Source organism: Palaemon carinicauda, chromosome 20, assembly GCF_036898095.1.
Source record: "Palaemon carinicauda isolate YSFRI2023 chromosome 20, ASM3689809v2, whole genome shotgun sequence".
Lineage (NCBI taxonomy): Eukaryota > Metazoa > Arthropoda > Malacostraca > Decapoda > Palaemonidae > Palaemon > Palaemon carinicauda.
The window spans coordinates 38,860,947-38,881,870 of record NC_090744.1 but is presented as its reverse complement, the minus strand read 5'-3'; the positions used below and the strand labels follow the sequence as shown (position 1 = coordinate 38,881,870).

Sequence of the window (20,924 nt, the reverse complement as noted above, 5' to 3'; positions counted from 1 at the left end):
CAACCTTTCTCCTGCAAGACGTGACCCACAGGAACTCGATGCGATCTCTATTGGTTCTGTGGTGGCTGCACAACCTGAAGCTCCTTATTGGACAAGTAGCAGAAGGTTGAGGACACTTGCTCAGTTTTAGTCTGCATGAATGAAAAAGTTTGACTGGTTCTTATTCTTTTCTTCATCTTCCCCTCTCTTTGGGAAAGCAGCATCCTGGGTTCTCGGCATAAGCTGACCTCAAACCACTGCAGGTAAACCATGCTCCCTTGTGTACCTAGTATTAAGCTAGTACTGTTGCATCCCCATACCCTGGCAAGGTGGTATTGGGAAAAGTCTTGGTTACAAGAGTTTTTTTCTACTAAAGGTATGGAATAACTTAACCTTGACAGTCACACTCCTAAATATCTCAAAACACACCTTACGTAGGCCACGGACCTTGCGTAGCAAGGTTTAGCGAGGTGCAGGGACTCCTTATTTTGAGTACTAACATACTCATACTCAGATAAGGAGCCCCCTGGGTAAAGCCAATAGCCAGATTGGCAAGGACGTCCACCCTTCCTAATGGGCGAGTCTCCCCTAATAAATAGCGTGGTTTGTATTCCAGTTATGGAACAAATGACAAATTCGTAGATAATTTGTATTTTTCCTAAATACACAAACCTTAGCTATTTATACAAACTTGCCCGCCAGCCCTATCCCCCGCTAACTAGTGGTACGGGTAGTTAACCCCTGCTATATTTTAATGGCTCTTTGGGGGGATGTTGCAAGAACAAGCCCCACACCCTTGATCACTCGAAACAGACAAATTATCCCTAACACAAACTTTCCCCTTACTTTTATGTCAACTGGACTACTGAACAGAGGGAACAGTAAAATAAAGCATATCCTTAAAATCACATTTCCTTACAGCTATAACAATCATGAATACTAAAATCCAACATTCAAATATCAGTTATTATTAATCCTTAATACTGTAATTCCTAAAACTAAAACGAATCACCAATTAAAATAATAATCACATTTTAACAAAAATCATCAACTTACAACTAAATCAGACAAAATTAATAATAGCATAAACCACAATATTTCATATACATATATATAATGCTATGTGTACGTACACAGAAGCTGTCTCCAATAATCAAGAGAAACACAAACTCGAGTAAGATGTCATTAAAACCAATACAAACACATTCGCACAAAGTACCAAAAACTCTTAAACTTAAATATGTTGCGTGTAGACACCGTAGTCCACACAAAGCCAAACTGTCTCCTTAAAGAAACTCTACCACAGCTCTGTGGTTAACAGTAGCCTACGCTGGGTGGCAATTTGCCACAGTGGCTTCGAGTTGCGATTTTTTGGTTCAAACACCGCAGCAAAAATTACTCTAATTTTGGTCAAACTCCGATTTGTTCGAATTTAGAGTCGTTCGACTACCGAGGTATCACTGTACCTTATTTTCATTTATTCCTTCCTCTCCATACTTCTTTCTAGCTAAAATTTCCAACCGACATACTGTACTGGACATACAGTACTGTACATACATCGATATCAATTCACCCACATTCATTCATGCCTCATCAAAATCATTTTTACTCTTATACCTAACACTACCTTTCATACATTTTACCTGTTCAATTATTCTCTTTTTTCACACTTTCATACTCAACATCCCCTACACCATACATCATCAAAAAATATCCTGACAAATATTCTCCCAACTCCCTACCCCAAACTCTCTTACTATCATCATACTTAGCGTGACAAAACCTTTCATATTCCCTATAAGTCATATACATCCTTACTGCTATGTTCATTAAACCTTTCCCACCTAGGTACCTCTCTCATAAACACTATCTTACAAACTTCCTCTACTTCATTCTCACTACTATCTTCACTGGCTACTCCCTTCTTGTTGCCTTCTTCCTCCTCATTTGAATACAATGAATCTAATTCCACGGTCAAATTCCTATCTTTAACAATTCCCTTTTTACCCTTTTTCTTACTTACCATCTTCACCCATTCATGATCATCCTCACTCTCATCTTGACCTTTTTTCTTTTCCTTCTTCACATTACTTTTACCTTTCTTCTCATTCTTCTTATCACCTTTCGGTCCATCCTTACTATGTCTAATCCCATTACCTTCAATATCACTATCACTACCTTCCCCATTATCACTTTACCCTATCCTTCTCTTCCAATATCAACCCATTACCCGAAGCATAAGCTACACCTCCGACTGCACCTTCACCCATGAAAGTTTTCATCATCCCCCTTACTTGCCCCATAATACCTTCCATTTGTTTCTCATTCTCTCACATCCTTATCTCAACACCCTCTTCCACTATCTCTACAGTTCCCTTTAGTTCCCTTAGTTTCCTTTGCATCTCCTCATTCTCACAACTCAACCTCACATTCTCCAACAACCACCTCCCCTCTCACTCCTTAGACAACTGCAATTCCTCCTTTAAAACCTGTAACTGTTCTTCCATTTCCATTGGTCTTACGTCTAATTCCTAAACCTATTCTGCCCCTTGTCCAACAGTCCAGATTTCAATCCCACCTCAACAGTCCCTGTTCAGGCGGCAAAATAATGTGGCAGGATGTTGCAAGAACAAGCCCCACACCCTTGATCACTCTAAACAGACAAATTATCCCACAACACAAACTTTCCCCTTAATTTTACGTCAACTGGACTACTGAACAGAGGGAACAGTAAAACAAAACAACCTTAAAACTATAACAATCACTTAATACTAAAATCCAACATTCAAATATTGGTTATTATTAATCCTTAATACTATAATTCCTAAAACTAAAAAAAAATCACCAATCAAAATAATAATCACACTTAACACTAATCATCAACTTAAAACTAAATCAGACAAAATTGACAATAGCATAAATAATATTTTATATATATAGTGGTATGTGTACGTACACAAACTGTCTCCAATAATCAAGAGAAACACAATACTTGAGTAAGCTCTCGTTAAAACCAACACTCGCACAAAGTACCAAAAACTCTTCTTCAACTTAAATATGCTGCATGATCTGTGGTTAACAGTAGCCTACACTGGGTTGGCAATTTGCCACAGCATCCTCCCTGACTGTGGCCATCATCATCATCATCATCATCATCATCATCATCATCATCATCATCATCATTAGCAGTAGCAGCAATCGAAACTTATTATCAGGGCTGGTCATTAACAATAGTTCAAAAAAAAAAAAAAAAAAAAAAACTTTCCAGAGGAAGAATTACAGCCTGCAAATGAAAAAAGAAAAACACTTACGAACACGCCTAGCTAACTAAACTATCGCAGTATAATCAAAGATAAATAAATTTTCATTCACAATCGCACCTAAGAGAGATAAATGAAAACACTGTACTAACGCTTATACAAGAAATCACTTCCAAGCTGGCTGGTCAATGAACAAAAGAAAAAAATAACCCAGCATTTGGGACACCACTGACTCCTGCTGCAGTCAAATAGAGAAAGCATTCACCACAGCCCTAACCAAGCTAAAAAAGTAAACAAAACCTCAATTATACCAACAGTCTTTCCCACTACAAACAATCATTATACTAACTACCTCTTGCTCGGTGGTGTGAGCGCACACATACATATATATATACACTCTCTCTCTCTCTCTCTCTCTCTCTCTCTCTCTCTCTCTCTCTCTCTCTCTCTCTCTCTCTCTCTCTCTCTCTCTCTCTCTCTCTCTCTCTCTAAACAAATAAAACTAAAATTACTTGTCATTTCAGCTTCGCCGAAAGTAATGCCCCTAGATAAATAGCTAAGGTTTGTATCGTTGGGAAAAATACATATCTAAGAATGTCTTATTTTTCTTCAGCTGTATACAAATTTGTCTAGAAAACCTTATATCAAGATATATTCAGGGCATGGTCTGTAATGTAAAGAACTTTCAGGGTGGGCTAGGTGTAGTTTTTTGTGCAATTTATTGTATTAGTAAACCTGTCTCCAACCTCAATTTACTTCATAATACTGAACTGTGAGATACAATTCTTTACTTACTAAAAAATATCCAGCTCATTACTGTACAGATTATGCTGTCACTCTTAACCTTTATATGATCTCAAGAATTATTCAAGATTGGCTAATAGGTATTTTACACATGATATATCTGTCATTCATTCTTACATTTGATCTAAGTTGAGTTTTCCATTGGTAGCTAAGGAAATAAAAGGGAAATAATCAGGTAAAATAGGGGTCCTGCTGAGAAGCTTGATAACAGAAGGGCCAAGTGAAGTAGGAATTACTGTATGGAATTATGATCTAAAATCAAAAGGCATTGTATTAACCAATTGTATCTCACCCTTGCTAAGGAAGAAAACCAGTAATCTCACCCTTACTAAGAAAGAAAACCAGTAACATCGGAGTTTTGAAGTCGATTGTAATAATCAGGTTGCTGTAGAACTGGCAATCTGGCACCATGACCCCAATTTAAGTGCAATGTACCATCCATAAACATGATAGCATTGTCCATTATTGACCCATGTGAAAACTAGGGAAGAGATTTGGTGTGCTGTACATCCCTTCCTCCTTTTTATGAAGTACTTTTTGGAGAGCCAAAATTTTAACAATATTGTACTTCAACAGTATTTGATAGGCAAAACCATCTTCATCTACCAACTAAGCATTGTCAAGATGTTTCAGCAAATGGTGGTCAAGAAAGCTGAAGAATGGCATAACTCAGGTGTCCTATTACAATGATTATGTACAAGCATCCATAGAATGAATATTTTTATCACCCATTAGGCAAATTCTATATAGTCCTGGTTATGCAGTTAAAACAAGCAAAAAAGTAATTGAAAAGGTGTTACCTCCAATACTTGAATAAGTGTTATTGGTTCCCATACCTAATATAAGCCTTGGACCTTTATTAGAAGTAAACGTCAATGAAGCTAGAATAGCCATTTGAACTTCAAATGAGGTTTTAGTAGTAGCCAGCAGTTGGCGGGTAGTCCCTGCCTACCCATCAGGTAGCGTAACCTTCACTTTAACTTGGTCTTCAGTAAAGTACAGACATACTTCTTGGCTTTCACATCTGGTAGTTTTATTCTTCTGCTCTTTCTTTCAGGTTGAATATTTGGTCTTGCAATTGTGTCTGAGGGATAATACAATTGGATTTGCACTAGGTCCAGACAATTTTAATTGTGTTAGTTTTTGTGCTACCTCCCACTATCCAATATACTGTTCCTGTCCTATCCTTCATGTGCGTGACTGACATGAGCCTAAGAAAGTTTTTCCTTGGGCATCAGTGGCCCTCCATCCTCAGACTGCCACCAAATGTAAAGGAGGAGGGGGGTCACTGCCCTTCTTATTCCCTTCAATGCCCACCGATCCCAGGAGGTGCTAAGGATGTATCCCTTGGCTGTAGTGTCCTGTCCCAAAAGAGTATCATCAGCCAATACGACTACAGAGAAGATGATCTTTAAGTTCTCTTCCCATTTTGTTTTTGCTGCAATTTCTGAGAAGTTTGAATGGAAGATTTCTTTATAAAGTCCAGAAAGTCTGATCGATGGGAGTTACATTCGCTTTTTATTCTCTCCCTGTGGCCTGGCATGGGAGGCAGTGCAGTACAGCGTCGGTCGGGATGAAGGGTGCCACCCTCCATTCCCCTTTTTGTACAGAGATCTCTCTCTTTCAGGAGAGAGAGAAGTCGTGTACCGAGGACATCAGTATGCACTGCTACTGTTGTTTTACATTGCAGAGTTCCAGAGACCACAACCAAATTTTCAGATTCAGAGACCACAACTATCGTCAGATGTGGCACCCACCATGGAAGGAATCAACGAATCACAGGACAACCAATCAGTCCAATTTTCAAGAGTTTGTCTGGTTCCACTTCATGGTTTCATGGGAAGAGTAGTGTTTTATTTATCAAAACATTCCCCCTAAGGAAGTGTCAAGGTACGAGGTTCAAAGGCTCTGGGGCCTTGCCTCAAGTGTCGAGATTCACAAGCAGTACTTGTCAGGGTGACATGCTATGCTTTAGTCTCTCCAACTTGGGATGCTCCATGGATGCTTAGGTGATCTCTTCACGCACACGAACTCCCAGATAACTACAAGCTACTCTGACGAGTTCTCCTGAGATGGTTGACTTTTCAAACAAGTCTTCTAGTTTTTACGAGCAACGGACACCTTCCCCACGCATACATGTGAGGGCTGCTTATTGTTCCCGGTCTTCAAGAGATGAGGGTCCACAAGTACCGTCACAATCTCCTCTTGATCCCTTCTGTGTGCATGATCGCTGGTACGATCCAGAACTTTTAGATGTTCACACTCTTCGCCACATGCATGATCATTGACGAACATCTTCATGCATGAGAGACAGCACAAACCAATCATCTCCATGCACATAAGAGCCAGCATGTGCATTATTGTTTCCCCCCTTTATGGGAGCCAGCACAAACACGATAATCTAGTCTCCAAGCACACGAACTTTATTGCACAAGATTTTTTCACAATAATCTAAGCAAACAATTGCCTATGCCTATGATCATCATGCACACTTATTTCCAGCACTAAAGGTCCATATGGTACATTCCAGTTTACCAGCGGTTTTTATTGGGTTATCAATCCTCACCTCTTGTCCAGCCAAGTGACAAAGACACTGCTGACCGATCAATCCCACATGAGTGCGACTGACAGCACATACTGGAAATGTATGTCCAGCCAAGTGACAAGAACAGCCCTGGCCAATCTCTTCCAGTTTACACATGGGAGTGACGTTACGTACCAAGGGCAATGACCATAGAGGGATTACTGATCGGCAACATTCCGTTCCCTGATAATTTGCTGTGGTATACGTTCATGTATTCTTCCTTGACTTTCAGGTTGGAGAAAGTTTGTTTCCGTATGATCAACAACAGCTATCGCGAGCTATGAGATCTTTCATTCACAAGCGACAAGTTTCCCTCCTGCTTTTCCCATAGTTTTATTTTCACAGGAACATTCTAATTGTATTCTCTGCCAGCAAGACTAGTCTCTTTGCGGTTATTCTTCAAGATAGTTTACTGCAGGATTGGAACAGGTGACTTCTCGATGCTAACACTCACACAAGTGCTGGGATGCCACATTGCGCTCACACGGCTGTCAACAAAGATCCCCCCTAACTCAAGACGGGCATTCAATTGCCTCATTCCGCCCCTTTGGGGGAAGGTAGGCCTGCTAGTATGTCCTCTCCTCTTTTGCAAAGTAAGAGTACTAGGAACAAACCCTCCCCCATTAGACCAGTCAACTCACGGGACAGGAGCCAACACACTTGCTAATGTGCTCAGTTCTCGCAAGACCGAGTACACGCACTTGCACCCGCTACCCGTTTAGTTTTCACTAGAATGAGCACCTGCTACCTGTGCTTCATTCTCATAACGACAAGTACATATGCTAGATCCCAATGTTTCGTTCTCACAAGAATAAGTACCCGCACTATCTCCAGGTGCTCAGTTTTCACGAGAACAACCACACACAATCTCCCAGTGCTCAGTTTTCACAAGAACAAGCACACACATTAGCACCTGCTACCTGTACTAGTTTGTTAAAAAGGACTAGCACAGCCACTACCAGTAGGATTACAGAGCGCAGCGCTACTTCCAATTCCCTGGATATTTGACTTCTGTCTTGCTTTTCAGAAGAGTGAATGCCTTCCCAATGAGGAAAAGTCCTACCCGAACAAAAGGAAAAAACCCACTAAGCATAGGACGACCAATTGGATCAAGTCTCATTAGCCCTCGATCGATCCCTCCGCATGGTTATGTGGGAGTAGTAGTACTATACCAAAACTTGACCCAGAAAGCAGTTATGGTGCTGGGTATGGGAGCACTACTAATCAGGATGTTAGGAGCTGCCATCATCCTTCTCCTACCTTCGGCATATTCCCATTAAAGTAACGGTAAGTGCTGTACGGTCTGCCATCAAAGAAATGGCAAGTGCCGTACCGTCTGCCATCAAAGAAATGGCAAGTGCCATACGGTCTGCCATCAAAGAAATGGCAAGTGCCGTGCGGTCTGCCATCAAAGAAATGGCAAGTGCTGTGCGGTCTGCCATCAAAGAAATGGCAGTGCATGCAGTCTGCCATCAAAGAAATGGCAAGTGCCCTGCAGTTTGCCATCAAAGAAATGGCAAGTGCCGTACGGTCTGCAAACAAGAAATGGCAAGTGCTGTACGGTCTGCCATCAAAGAAATGGCAAGTGCCATATACTCTGCCAGCAGTTAAGACTTTTCATGGCAGGTAAACCTGAAGGATATGTACACCTTGATACCTATCTTTTAGACCAAATAATCTCCTCCTTGATATCTGTGCTTTGGTTTTCAGTTAAAAAAAGCAGAGCTTGAGACTGCCTTTTGCCTCTAGCATTCTTGCTCACATGTCTGGTACATTCCCGTTTGTGACACTCCTCTCGATTAATTTCAACTATTGCTCATCCACTCTCTCTTGGAGGCAATGCTCCAGGAAAGACAGCTTACTTCCTTTTAAAACAATGGGAGAATTGTGTTCTTTTTGAAACTGTCACATGGCCAAGCAGCAGTAAGTATTAGATTATACTAATAACATACTACTTTTGTCGGACAGCGTGTAGTAGCCACTGCAAAAGCAAGATCTTCCGGCTGGACAATAAGAACATCCTTGTAACTTCCTTTGTCATGGTGAATTTAGACAATAAGAACATCCTTGTAACTTCCTTTGTCATGGTGAATTTAGACAATAAGAACATCCTTTAACTTCCTTTGTCCTGGTGATATTATGTCAATTGGGTTTCCACAATAATGATTGCCCCAGAATTGTCGAAAGCATCACTGTAAAACAGCCAGCAACATTCCCCCTCTCCTGTTTTCAGTAGTACTGTAGTACAGAAGTGGCTGGTTAACAATGGCATCAACAAGGGAGTTTCACTCAAACTCTACCTCAAGGGATCACTAATTTGGATGAATCAAGGATGGTAGGCTCACCTGGAGTACAGAAACACCTCAAGGATGTAAAATACCTGCTTTCAACCTAATGAAAGTCCACGCAATGCTTTTACTGTTATACCAAGAGGTTTTATAAGCCCTTATAGTTTTAAAGAACAACTCCACTTTCATGGCTTTCATCCCCAAGTAAGGCGTGACAATGTTCCATCCATGTACCAATTGTCATATTTTTCTGGATATGAAACTTTTTTTTAGTCCCAAAGATCAAAATTCTTTGATATATTGGCCCTGAATCATACAAAAGAAATTATTTACCATTTTTTGTGCACTTATACCACAGAAGGATAATAATAAGGTCTTCTGTGTTTGGCAATTCTAGAAGGGAATTTTGGTTTCTTTCCCTACACAGTCTAAGGTTCCTCCTCAAATGGCTCACTATAGGAAGACTTGCCCTTGACAGCTCAAATTTTTTGTTGAATTTTCTGTGTATCTCTACCTCTGATTTTTATTTCTTGTAATGCCTTGAAAGTTTCTTTTCTTATAAGATCTGGACTATGTGTATGCTCATTAACTTTACTAATAACTTCATTGTCTTTCACTTTTATTTTGGGTTTGCAATATTTTCTAGAGTCATAGTTCACACTCATAAGATAACAATAAGGATGTTTTTCTAGGGTATTTTTTCCATTTTTTTCCCTTTTGAATTGAAGGGATTTTTACCTAGAATCCCATTTCTCACACTGCCATAGATTCATACAATATCTTAAGGATATAGGTTCTTCCATGACCGCCTACCAATCTCCTGCAGCGTCTCCATGCTCAGTTTGTTAGGAGTTTGACAGGAGTCCTGATTTTCTCTCTTCCCCAAGATAAAAGTGTGCTGCCATTTTTGGGGTCAGTAAACCTGCCAGATGGGTTTTAGGAACTTCTTCACTTCCTTAAGATGAGTCTCCTGATAAAAATCAAAGGTTTTTTAATCAATTTGAATTTTTCTAACTACATAAACATGAGACTGTAGGGGACTTGGGGTTATTATAGACCAAAATCTAGCACAGTTCTACTTATCCTTTACTTCATTCCCTATTTGCATATACATACAATTACATACATTCACAGTTTATCTTAAATATTACTCCAAACCTTCAGCTTGTGTATTTTAGCAATAATGTTTTTCCATCAAATACTCACATTATACAGTATTTTAAACAATCAGATTCATAGAGGAAACCACCACCACCCATTTACCTAACCTTAAACTACCTAATTACCAATTCCCAATCCCAAAAACTCCCAACAAATATCTTGATTAATTATAACACAAACCAACAAACACTTTTAGCATGTATCATAATACGATTAATATCTTTTTGTCATAATACCACTAAATGGTTTTCACTTCTTATAGAAAATCATTCCAGTAGCAAATACAACCATATAAATCTAAAAAAAAAACAGAATATTTCACAATATTTCTTCCCACAAAACATTACAGTATTCAACAGAGTAATACCTGTGCAAGTACTGTACAACTTTCAATCTATTTTAATGTCTTTCATTTTCTTTCACCTTTTACTTAATGACTTTTTCTTCTAGTAATTGCCAAAGACTTATCAACCTCACTACTAAGCTCTTAAACTGGCCAATATCATAACTAACATGGAACTTCATGAGGTGTTTCATCTATTCTTTGGCACACCCTACTAAGTACAACCTTTCCAGCTTTGGGCTCAAAAACTGGTAAATGAAAGGTTAGTCAAGTAGAACACCATCCTTCTCCATTCATCATTCCTGCAAAAGAAGATAGTATTATTGGAACAGGCAAATATATGAAAGATTTAAGACTTTCAAAACAAAACACTATGTATTACAAGAGTTTTAAGTTACACTGCCCACCTCAACCACACTATGTCCTAGGCTAAGGTTGAAGTAAAGGTTACGCTACCCGCCAGGTACGGCAATTTCCTCGTTTAAATGGCCATTCCAAATTCGGTGAAGCCGTGCTCCTTATAAAGTTCTTAGGTTTGTATAGTTTTTAAAAATTCAAATTAATTAAAAATATTTTGATTTTGCAAGCATCATGAACACACTTTTTCATTACAGCATATTGACGGTATACATCTTACAATAGAGATTTTCTCCTGCGTTGATTTCTATTGCTTGCTTTAATTTCTCTATTTAATAAGTACAGTACTTACTCCGTAGATGGATAGTGCCGTCAGCGCACTTCATACTGTGCTGAAGACATTAATAAATGGCCTTTGTAGCATCTCTTCAACCCACTTTTTAGCCATGTACTTTACCTTGCTTCCTTACTGTCATCTTGTTGTCCAGCCACTTTCAACTTTTTACTTTACTGTGCAACCCTACGGTTTTTCTCCAGTTACACCACAGCACTGCATGGCTTCCGTGATGTAAGTGGAAGGTCGCAAGACTCAAATCTGTAACTGATTTTAGAAATTCTGTACTTGCTTAAACATGCCTTGGCATTAAAAATAATATGATATATATTCATATTTTTAGTCTTAGTTTTTTTTTTTTTCAGTCATTAGTAAAAAATGCTGTGAATGCAAAATATCTGTGATAGATTTTATGTTCTTTGATTTTCAAGCAAGTAGGAAATTGAAAAATTCAAGTACTGTAGTCAATATGTATCTATTAGTATTCTAAAATATATAGTAGTGTGTGCTACAGCATTCTTGTCAAGAATTAGATTAGCTTGGATGCATTTATGTAACACAATAGTTGGAAAGTCTTTTATTCATGAAACTGATGTCTTGAGGAGTTAGCCTTAATATATGCACACTGTATTGTGGAGGAGATCATGGTAAGGAGTAGATGGAGATGGTTTGGTCATGCTCTTCGCACTCTTCAAGAGAGATTAGTTCACCCAACTTTCAAATGGGCTCCACAAGATACTAGAAGAGTTGGAAGGCCCAGGCCTACATGGCTGAGGGCTATGAAGCGTGAAGTCGGAGATGATGAATGGAGAATTATGGAATTAAAAGCTCAAGATAGAGACGACTGTTGAAATCTCATCAAGGCCCTTCACATCAATTGTCGTAGGAGATGATAATGATGGGATAACTTTCATGTGACATTGACAGTCATGGAAACTATTAAAATCTTAAATATATTATGTAATTTGAATTATAATGTTATTAAAGTATTTTTTCTACTAAAGCTGGTTTATAGTGGACCTCCAAGTAAAATGTATAGAAGGTACTGCATAGCAAACAACTAGATACTGTAATGCCTTATTTCGATTCTTAAACAGGGATACGAGTGTTCTGTAAGAAATACAAGTGAACGAAATAATACATACATTACAAAAATAAATATATTCTATAAGAATTACAACACTTTGAAAGAATTTACACCAAAAATAAATTGCTCGAAATATTAAATCTGCACAAAAACTTGAACTAAAACAAGGAATTATTAACACTCTGAAAATTATATAATCATTGTTTCACTGGAAACTAAATTTTACACAAATATTTAATCTTGATAATTAATAAAAATAGTTAACCTTTAACCCTCTAATGATTAAACTCTTATAGAAATTACATAAAGTAACTGATAAACTAACAAGTTTTTAGCTCACACAAAGTAATCGAACAGTTTAAGCTAAAATTATTACACTTCATGTTTCCGCATAAACCTCACAGGGCCAGTTACAAAAAATTTATACAATATTGGCACTTACAAAAAAATGATAAAGTTCCAACATTTGAACACAACATAAGATATGTGTTGGGTAAAGATTTGTTCACTTTGGAGGGGAGAGACACACTCGAGGTACTTGAGAGAGAGGATGTTGGCTCTTTCACAGGAAAGGGTGGTTCTCTTACGCTGCAATGCATCCCTGGGGGGCGCATAAATATATTGACCTAATAATCATAGACTTCTAGGTCAGGGGGTCTAGAAGCTTGGGGGCTGGCTCTTGCGACACTTGAGTTGCCAACGATCACATATTAGATGCCTACCAATGCACCAGTGAGACAACCCTCAGGTGGCTTTGCCCACCTTCCTCCTCGAAATAATAATACATACATATACCAAGGCACTTCCCCCAATTTTGGGGGTAGCCGACATCAAATAATTGAAACCAAAAAGGGGACCTCTCCTCTCTACGTACCAAGTTCGGCTGGTACTGCTAGGGTGCCACAGCCCACCCTCCCCTGTTATCCACCATAGATGAAGCTTCATAATGCTGAATCCCCTACTGCTGCTACCTCCGCAGTCATCTAAGGCACTGGAGGAAGCAGCAGGGCCTACCGGAACTGCGTCACAATCGCTCGCCATTCATTCCTATTAATAGCACGCTCTCTTGCCTCTCTCACATCTATCCTCCTATCACCCAGAGCTTTCTTCACTCCATCCATCCATCCAAACCTTGGCCTTCCTCTTGTACTTCTCCCATCAACTCTTGCATTCATCACCTCCTTTAGCAGACAGCCATTTTCCATTCTCTCAACATGGCCAAACCACCTCAACACATTCATATCCACTCTAGCTGCTAACTCATTTCTTACACCCGTTCTCACTCTCACTACTTCGTTCCTGACCCTATCTACTCGAGATACACCAGCCATACTCCTTAGACACTTCATCTCAAACAAATTCAATTTCTGTCTCTCCGTCGCTTTCATTCCTTTCCCCACAACTCCGATCCATACATCACAGTTGGTACAATTACTCTCATACAGAACATTCTTTACATTCATGCCCAACCCTCTATTATTTACTACTCCCTTAACTGCCCCCAACACTTTGCATCCTTCATTCACTCTCTGATGTACATCTGCTTCCACTCCACCATTTGCAGCAACAACAGACTCCAAGTACTTAAACTGATCCACCTCCTCAAGTAACTCTCCATTCAACATGACATTCAACCTCGCACCACCTTCCCTTCTCGTACATCTCATAACCTTACTCTTACCCACATTAACTCTCAACTTCCTTCTCTCACACACCCTTCCAAATTGTCACTAATCAGCCAAGCTTCTCTTGCACGTCTGCAACCAGTACAGTATCATCCGCAAACATCAACTGATTTACCTCCCATTCATGGTCATTCTCGTCTACCAGTTTCAATCCTCGTCCAAGCACTCGAGCATTCACCTCTTTCACCACTCAATCAACATACAAGCTAAAAACCACGGCGACATCACACATCCCTGTCTCAGCCCCACTCTTACCGGAAACCAATCGCTCACTTCATTTCCTATCCTAACACATGCTTTACTACCTTTGTAGAAACTTTTCACTGCTTGCAACAACCTTCCACCATCTCCATATAACCTCATCACATTCCACATTGCTTCCTTATCAACTCTATCATACGCTTTCTCCAGATCCATAAACGCAACATACACCACCTTACCTATTGCTAAATATTTCTCACATATCTGCCAAACTGTAAAAATCTGATTCATACAACCCCTACCTCTTCTAAAACCACCCTGTACTTCTAAGATTACATTCTCTGTTTTATCCTTAATCCTATTAATCAGTACACTACCATACACTTTTCCAACTACACTCAACAAACTAATACCCCTTGAATTACAACACTCATGCACATCTCCCTTACCCTTATATAGCGGTACAATACATGCACAAACCCAATCTACTGGTACCATTGACAACACAAAACACACATTAAACAATCTCACCAACCATTCAAGTACTGTACAGTCACACAGCCTTCCTTCAATATCTCAGCTCTCACACCATCCATACCAGATGCTTTTCCTACTCTCGTTTCATCCAGTGCTCTCCTCACTTCCTCTCATGTAATCTCTCTCTCATTCTCATCTCCCATCACCGGCACCTCAACACCTGCAACAGCAATTATATCTGCCTCCCTATTATCCTCAACATTCAGCAAACTGTCAAAATATTCCGCCCACTTTTTCCTTGCCTCCTCTCCTTTTAACAACCTTCCATTTCCATCTTTCACTGTCTCTTTAATTCTTGAGCCAGCCTTCCTTACTCTCTTCACTTCACTTCACGACCCAATCCCTGACCCCACCTCAGGTCAGCCACCCTCTTTTGCCTCACTTAACTTGCGGTTTACTTCCACATTTTTCTCTCTATATTTTTCATACTTCTCTACACTATTACTCTGCAGCCATTCTTCAAAAGCCCTCTTTTTCTTTTCCACTTTTACCTTCACTCCTTCATTCCACCATTCACTGCCCTTCCTCATGCTGCCTCCAACAAACTTCTTGCCATACACATCACTTGCAATCCCACCAAAATTTTCTTTTACTAACTTCCACTCCTCTAAAATACCAGTTTCTCTTACTTTCACTTCGTCATATGCCATTTTCAACCTTTCTTGATATTTACTTTTTACCCCCAGTTTGATCAGCTCTTCAACCCTCACTAGCTCCCTTTTACATCCACCTACTCTATTCCCCCACTCTTTTGCTACAACTAATTTTCCTTCAACCAAAAAATGATCAGACATACCGTTAGCCATGTGCACGTCTTTCAATCTTCCAAACATTCTTTTAGTTATCAACACAATCCATTAACGCCCTTTCTACCACTCTTCCATTTGCCAATCTTACCCATGTATACTTGTTTTTATCTTTCTTTTTGAAAAAGCTATTACTTATCACCATCTCTTGCTCAACACACATATCTACCAGTCTCTCACCCCTCATTTTCACCTGGTACACCATACTTCCCAATGACACCTTCTACCACTCCAGCATTAAAATCAACCATGACAACTACATAATTCCTTCTATCCAGTCCTTCTACACACCGTTAATTCTTTCCAGAACTCATTCCGCTCTTCTTCACTTTTTTCACAACATGGCCCATACGCACTGACAAAAGCCCATCATTCCCTACCCAACCTAACCTTTACCCACATTAACCTAGATGATATCTCCTTACATTCCACTACTTTACCTGTCATCCATTCAGTCAGCAATAAAGCCACACCCTCTCTTGCTCTTCCCCTTTAAATCCCAGATACTCTACCAGACATTTCACCAAACATCACTTCACCATTCCCTTTTATCTTCGTCTCACACAAGGCCAATATATCCATCCTTCTATTCCTAAACATACTTCCAATCTCACATCTTTTACTCTCTATCGTACTCGTCCACGCACATTAAAACACCCAAAAACTAGAGTGCGGGGAGCTGTCACTCTACCCCCAGCTCCACCTCTTTGATGTCTCACAGGATTGTAAATACAGGAGAGGGGGTTCCCAGCCCCGTGTCACGTCCCTTTTAGTCGCCTCTTACATTGGCGCTATTCTAATTGTTTTTTGGGCTTGTCCATGTCGGCCTGATGGAAGGTTCCTTTGGGTAGCTTTCTAAGGGATATTTGCTACAGTGATACTCTCAGAGAATTAACCATAGGTCTCCAGAATTCTAACTCCTGGCGCGAGTATCCTTAATATATCTTTAAGGATATCGCATAATATCAGGGGACGTATTTTTTGATACGACACATAGCAATCTTCACCCCAAATACATTTAAATCTTTGAGGGGGAAGAGTGGCGAACGAAAGGGGAGCCATTATAAAGGTAACCGGTGGACACCCTCCCTGTACTGCTATGGCTCATCATTCCTTTGAACTGTAGCATTTAAGCAAGTGCGCTCCCACGTTTCTCTCGGTGTTGTTACTGTTTATTGGAATATTATCATGCAATCTCCAGCATTTTCATCCTCTGGAAAGTTGAGTATTTAATCTTTCCTGCGCATAATTTTTAGCTCCCTTCTCACAGTTGAACTGGCATAATTCAAGTGTGTAAGTGGAGCACAGCCAACCCCGGAGGCAGCCATTTTGAGACCGCTGTCGCACGTCATACTGTAATGCAATTATTTAGTTAGCAGTGCGACGCTCCCAGTATTTAGCTATTAAGAAACTTTCTGGGCTCTACCTGTGCCGCTCAGTGAAATGCTCCTTGTACATCATTTCTAAGGTAAAAACTGCTATAAAATTACCAGAGAAAAAAGTTGTATAGGAATGCCAGGTTGAACCCAGCTCGCTCACCTTTCAAGGTGTCGGTATAATAATACTGGGTGTGATAAATCACAACCAGAGGTCTCGCACCATTTGGATATCTCCTCTCAATATCCCTGTTACAGCGAGGTGCCGTTCAACACCCATCTCCGAACTCTACTACCAACAATCCAACCCACGCCAGTGACGTCACTCCTTTTTATAGCACTTGCTAGTTCGCACTTGTGTTTTTCTCTGAGGTGTTTTTCGGTGCTTACCCAGGATTTTGTATATGATGTTGGATTCTACTGTCTCCCCATCTAAGTTAAGTACCAGATCTATGAGTTTTGAGTCTTTGGAGGTAGCCTTGCCCTTAGTTTTATTTCTATCAGAGTTTTTATTATTTACCGTTCGCGGCCGCCATGCTTGCTGGCTACCTCCTTTCACTCGTTCTTAACGCCTTACAATTAGTCCTCTATACTGATTGTTTATCGTTTCGAACCTTTTCGCTAGGTTTTTATCACCGATCACACCCTGTTTTATATTATTACACGATTATGATATTTTACGTTATTATGATATTACTCTACGTATCATAGTTTTGATCTTAAGTTGGCATGCCTGCTCACCTTCGGGCGCTCCCTAGTTGGTTACGTCGCGTTATTGCGTATTTTACCCAGTATTTTTATCTTTACCACCTAGTTATTTTGCTTTAGTTTGAGTGGGACTCTCGCGAGGCAGTTCTAATTTAGTTAATGGTGTTTTTATTCCGATCGGCATCTACCCGATTTAGTGTTATGTTGGGCCCCCCTGTCCAGCTCGGTACTGACCCGCGCTGGAGGGCTCGGCTCGTTATTTCCCTGCCTCTTCCCCTGCGTCCTCTCTTACTATCTTATTTTAGCCGCATGCCTTACCTAGTTCATTTTATCATATTATATCATATTATTTTACTTTAGTCATTTATCCGTTTATGATCATTCGGTTGTTTTTGTCATGGTTCATCGGCCAGGTTGGTACACCTGGTCTCCCTGTCCCACGTGATTGCCTCCTGCCCCCTCATTGGCTTGTTCTCGCTGCAGGGGTATGGCCCCAATCCCCACGCCTACCCCATCCCCACTCCAGGGATACCTCTCGTCTCTATGAGACTTGGAGTCAGCTGGTTTGCTTACGGGTCGAGTCTTCTCATTCCCCAGTCACCTCCCACCCCTCCCCGGGGTGTCTACTGACTCCTTCCCCCAGTTGGAGCCACGAACACTAGCGAGGCTTGTTATCTTATTTACGCTTACTCCCTGCCCTTTCATAGCCGTTTTTTCTCCGCCGCTCTGATTGGCCATCGATCGGCTGGGGTAATTTCAGCTATGCTTTGGGTTTTTCCAGCGTGATTCCCCAGTGACGTTCCGCACCCCACGGGACCCAGTCAATAGGATTCCCCCCGTGACGTTCCGCATCCCACGGAACCCACACGATGTTGGCCCCATTTTAATTGCAAGGAATTCTTTTAATTTTAGCTTTCGAGCTTTGTCGAGTTTTGGGTTTTTTGCTTTGTTAAGGTCCTTGTGACCGGTGGTGAGTCTGACTCTCCCCCTCCCCCCCTCCCCATTTTTGTCCCGCCTACCCCGGTAGACTAGCAGTGACCCCTGGGTCTACCTCAGTTGTCTCCCCGGAGCCAACGGTTTAACCATTACCCATATTATTATATCATTGTATTCTATTCTCGATGATGCTCTTTTGAATGATCATAGCTATACGGATTTGATTTATTTGCATTTTACCTTACTAAGTGTTTTCTACCGATTACTCTTACAGTTTAGAATGTTGTTCCTAGTACCTAGCCCGGCTGTTGCCAGTTTATTTTTAGCACCCGGAGCCCCCGGGCTCCTCTTGGGATCCTTACCTACTATGGGATACTTATGTATCTTTATTTTACAGGTGGTCCGCTGTAAGATGACAGCCTGTGCGGCGGTGCTTCAACAAGCGTGCGGCCACGATGTGTGTAGGTCGCACGCCCACTGTGCTGTCCTAGTGGATGACTTACGTCTGGCATCTAGACAACTGTGAAGTCTGCTATAAGCTGGTCTCAACGCTCACCTCGGACTCGGTAGGTGGAACTGCCGTTACTATTTAGATTTACATAGTTTTAATCTTTGACATTTCCTGTTATTTCCACAGTATCATCTAGTCGAATAATCCTGTTTTTCACAAAGGAGATATCTAAACCTACTTGTTTTCACTTCCTCTGTCGAAGTCACTTGCCACTAGTAACGGTCTATTCTCTTTCAGAGCTCCCAGTCTTCTAAGACCTCAGCCCTGGCGACCCTTAAGGTCTGGGTTGGCGGGTTCGCCAGCAACGTTAAGGCTAAGAAGCCTTACGTTCTTTCTGAAGAATGGTGCAACCTCATTTACCCCAACGCGAAGACCTCGGCGGACCCCATCATCGCTAAGATCACGGAAGTCTTGCTCTTAGCTGAAGACCAGGTGGTAATGGGTGAAGCCATAGTGGAAGACGTTGCGGCTATTAACCTCGACATAGAGCCTATGGCCCTCGACGAGCCGGATCTAGGTAGGGAAGTAAGTGAGGCAGGTGGGTCTCGGGCTAAGAATCCTCTCCTTAGCCCGACTTTCTCTTCTACTTCTACCCATTCTTCTTTTCAGGGCTTCCCGGGGAATCACGGGGCTGATATCAGCCCTCGTCCGGTTACCCCGAAGGTTAAGGCTCAACGCAGGCCTTTGCTGAAGACCCGTAAGTCTTCCAAATCTCCGAAGTCTGTCAAGACTTCTTCCTCTTAGAGTCCCCAAAGACTCAGCTGTCGCATTTTCGTCTTCTCATGGTTCGAGAACGAAGACAGCCTCCGTAACCACCCCAGTGGCTCCCTTTGACCCGGACGCTTTTTCTAACAAGCTTTTGAGTCAGATCGGGTCCATGATGACGTCCCTCACCGAGAGGATGCAGAACAATGAGAGTCTAGTGGAAAGCCTCATGCGTTCGGGACCGCCGCAATAGCAGCAGTACGCCATCCTGGACGCCTCCAAGCTCCCGGAATTCACGAAGAACAACCCATGGAGAATGGCTCTGCACTCTCCTTTCAAAGATGGCATGCTGACCATCGAGGGTTGTGGCACCCGGCCTATCGAGGACTTTGAGTTCTACCCGCCGGGCCTCCAATTCCCCTTCCCCGGCTTTGCTCGTTTGACCGAGGAAGCTCTCATTAGGTTGGATAAAGTTCCTAAGGAGACGGTAATCTACCCTAAGGAACAGGCCCAGTCTACCTGGGTTCGAACACTGAATGAGTGGGAATGTGTGAACTCTATGCTCACACCCCACAAGAGCTCCTACACAATGTTCGTGGTAGATGAGCAAACCCCCACTCCGTGCGTCACCAAGATGATGGACCTAGCCCATCAGGCCATCAAGGAGGACAAACCGTTACCGCAGCTACGGGAAACGGACCTGACTTCCCTCCTGTTCCCAGGTGACTACGAGTGCTGGCATAACGCCCCGGCCACCTTCACGACAGGCAAACTGAGCGCTGACTGTGCCTCCACACAGTTCAGCGAGCGTCTCCCCAGGCTTCCGGACTCCCTGATCCGCCTTGAGTTCGAAGCCCGGTGCAGGCTCAGCAGGTCTATCAATTCAGCTACTATGGCTGATATGACCGCCATCATGTACGAGGAGTAACCCCTCTTTAAGGTTCTCACTAAATCTCTACTGCAGACTCTGCTGGCCGATGCGTACGACTTCCTCGCAGCCAGACTTCGTTGCCGGAGACATGTCTTGTCTGAAGCTACCGTCAGACATGAGCCTAACAGGCTCATTAAAGCCCCGGTCTGGGGTCTTGATTTGTTCCCGGAGGACATGGTTAACAACGTCCTCAGCGAGGCTGCCAGGGTAAATCAAAAGTCTCAAGGTTAGGTGGGGCCTAGTCCCCAAACGAAAGTTTGAGCCAGCTGGCACCCCTGCTCGAGGCAGGAAGAGGCTGAGGCCCTTCCATTCCTCTCAGAATCGGCAACCC

The 20,924-nt window shown here is 41.6% G+C and overlaps 1 protein-coding gene and 1 long non-coding RNA gene across 7 annotated transcripts in view; one reads left to right on the top strand and one right to left on the bottom strand.

The window, feature by feature from the left end:
• The window catches only part of LOC137660286 (male-enhanced antigen 1), a 55,981-nt gene extending 44,618 nt beyond the window's left edge, over positions 1 to 11,363 (top strand). For 4 of the 6 annotated variants that reach the window (XM_068395075.1, XM_068395070.1, XM_068395068.1 and 1 more), the window contains one exon: positions 4,346 to 4,759. In XM_068395075.1, the coding sequence (XP_068251176.1) occupies positions 4,346 to 4,434 (89 nt within the window). In that variant the 3' untranslated portion in view covers positions 4,435 to 4,759. Of the gene's footprint in view, positions 1 to 4,345; positions 4,760 to 11,135; positions 11,269 to 11,313 lie in introns of those variants that run through there. The other 2 variants (XM_068395071.1, XM_068395074.1) reach the window with 2 other exon arrangements.
• LOC137660288 (uncharacterized) overlaps positions 1 to 20,924 on the bottom strand; it is a 157,855-nt gene that overhangs the window by 6,702 nt on the left and 130,229 nt on the right. The window contains exons 2-3 of the long non-coding RNA XR_011047664.1: positions 11,129 to 11,377; positions 10,500 to 10,721 (exon numbers count right to left, since the gene is read on the bottom strand). This is a non-coding gene — a long non-coding RNA (uncharacterized lncRNA). The remainder of the gene's footprint in view (positions 1 to 10,499; positions 10,722 to 11,128; positions 11,378 to 20,924) is intronic.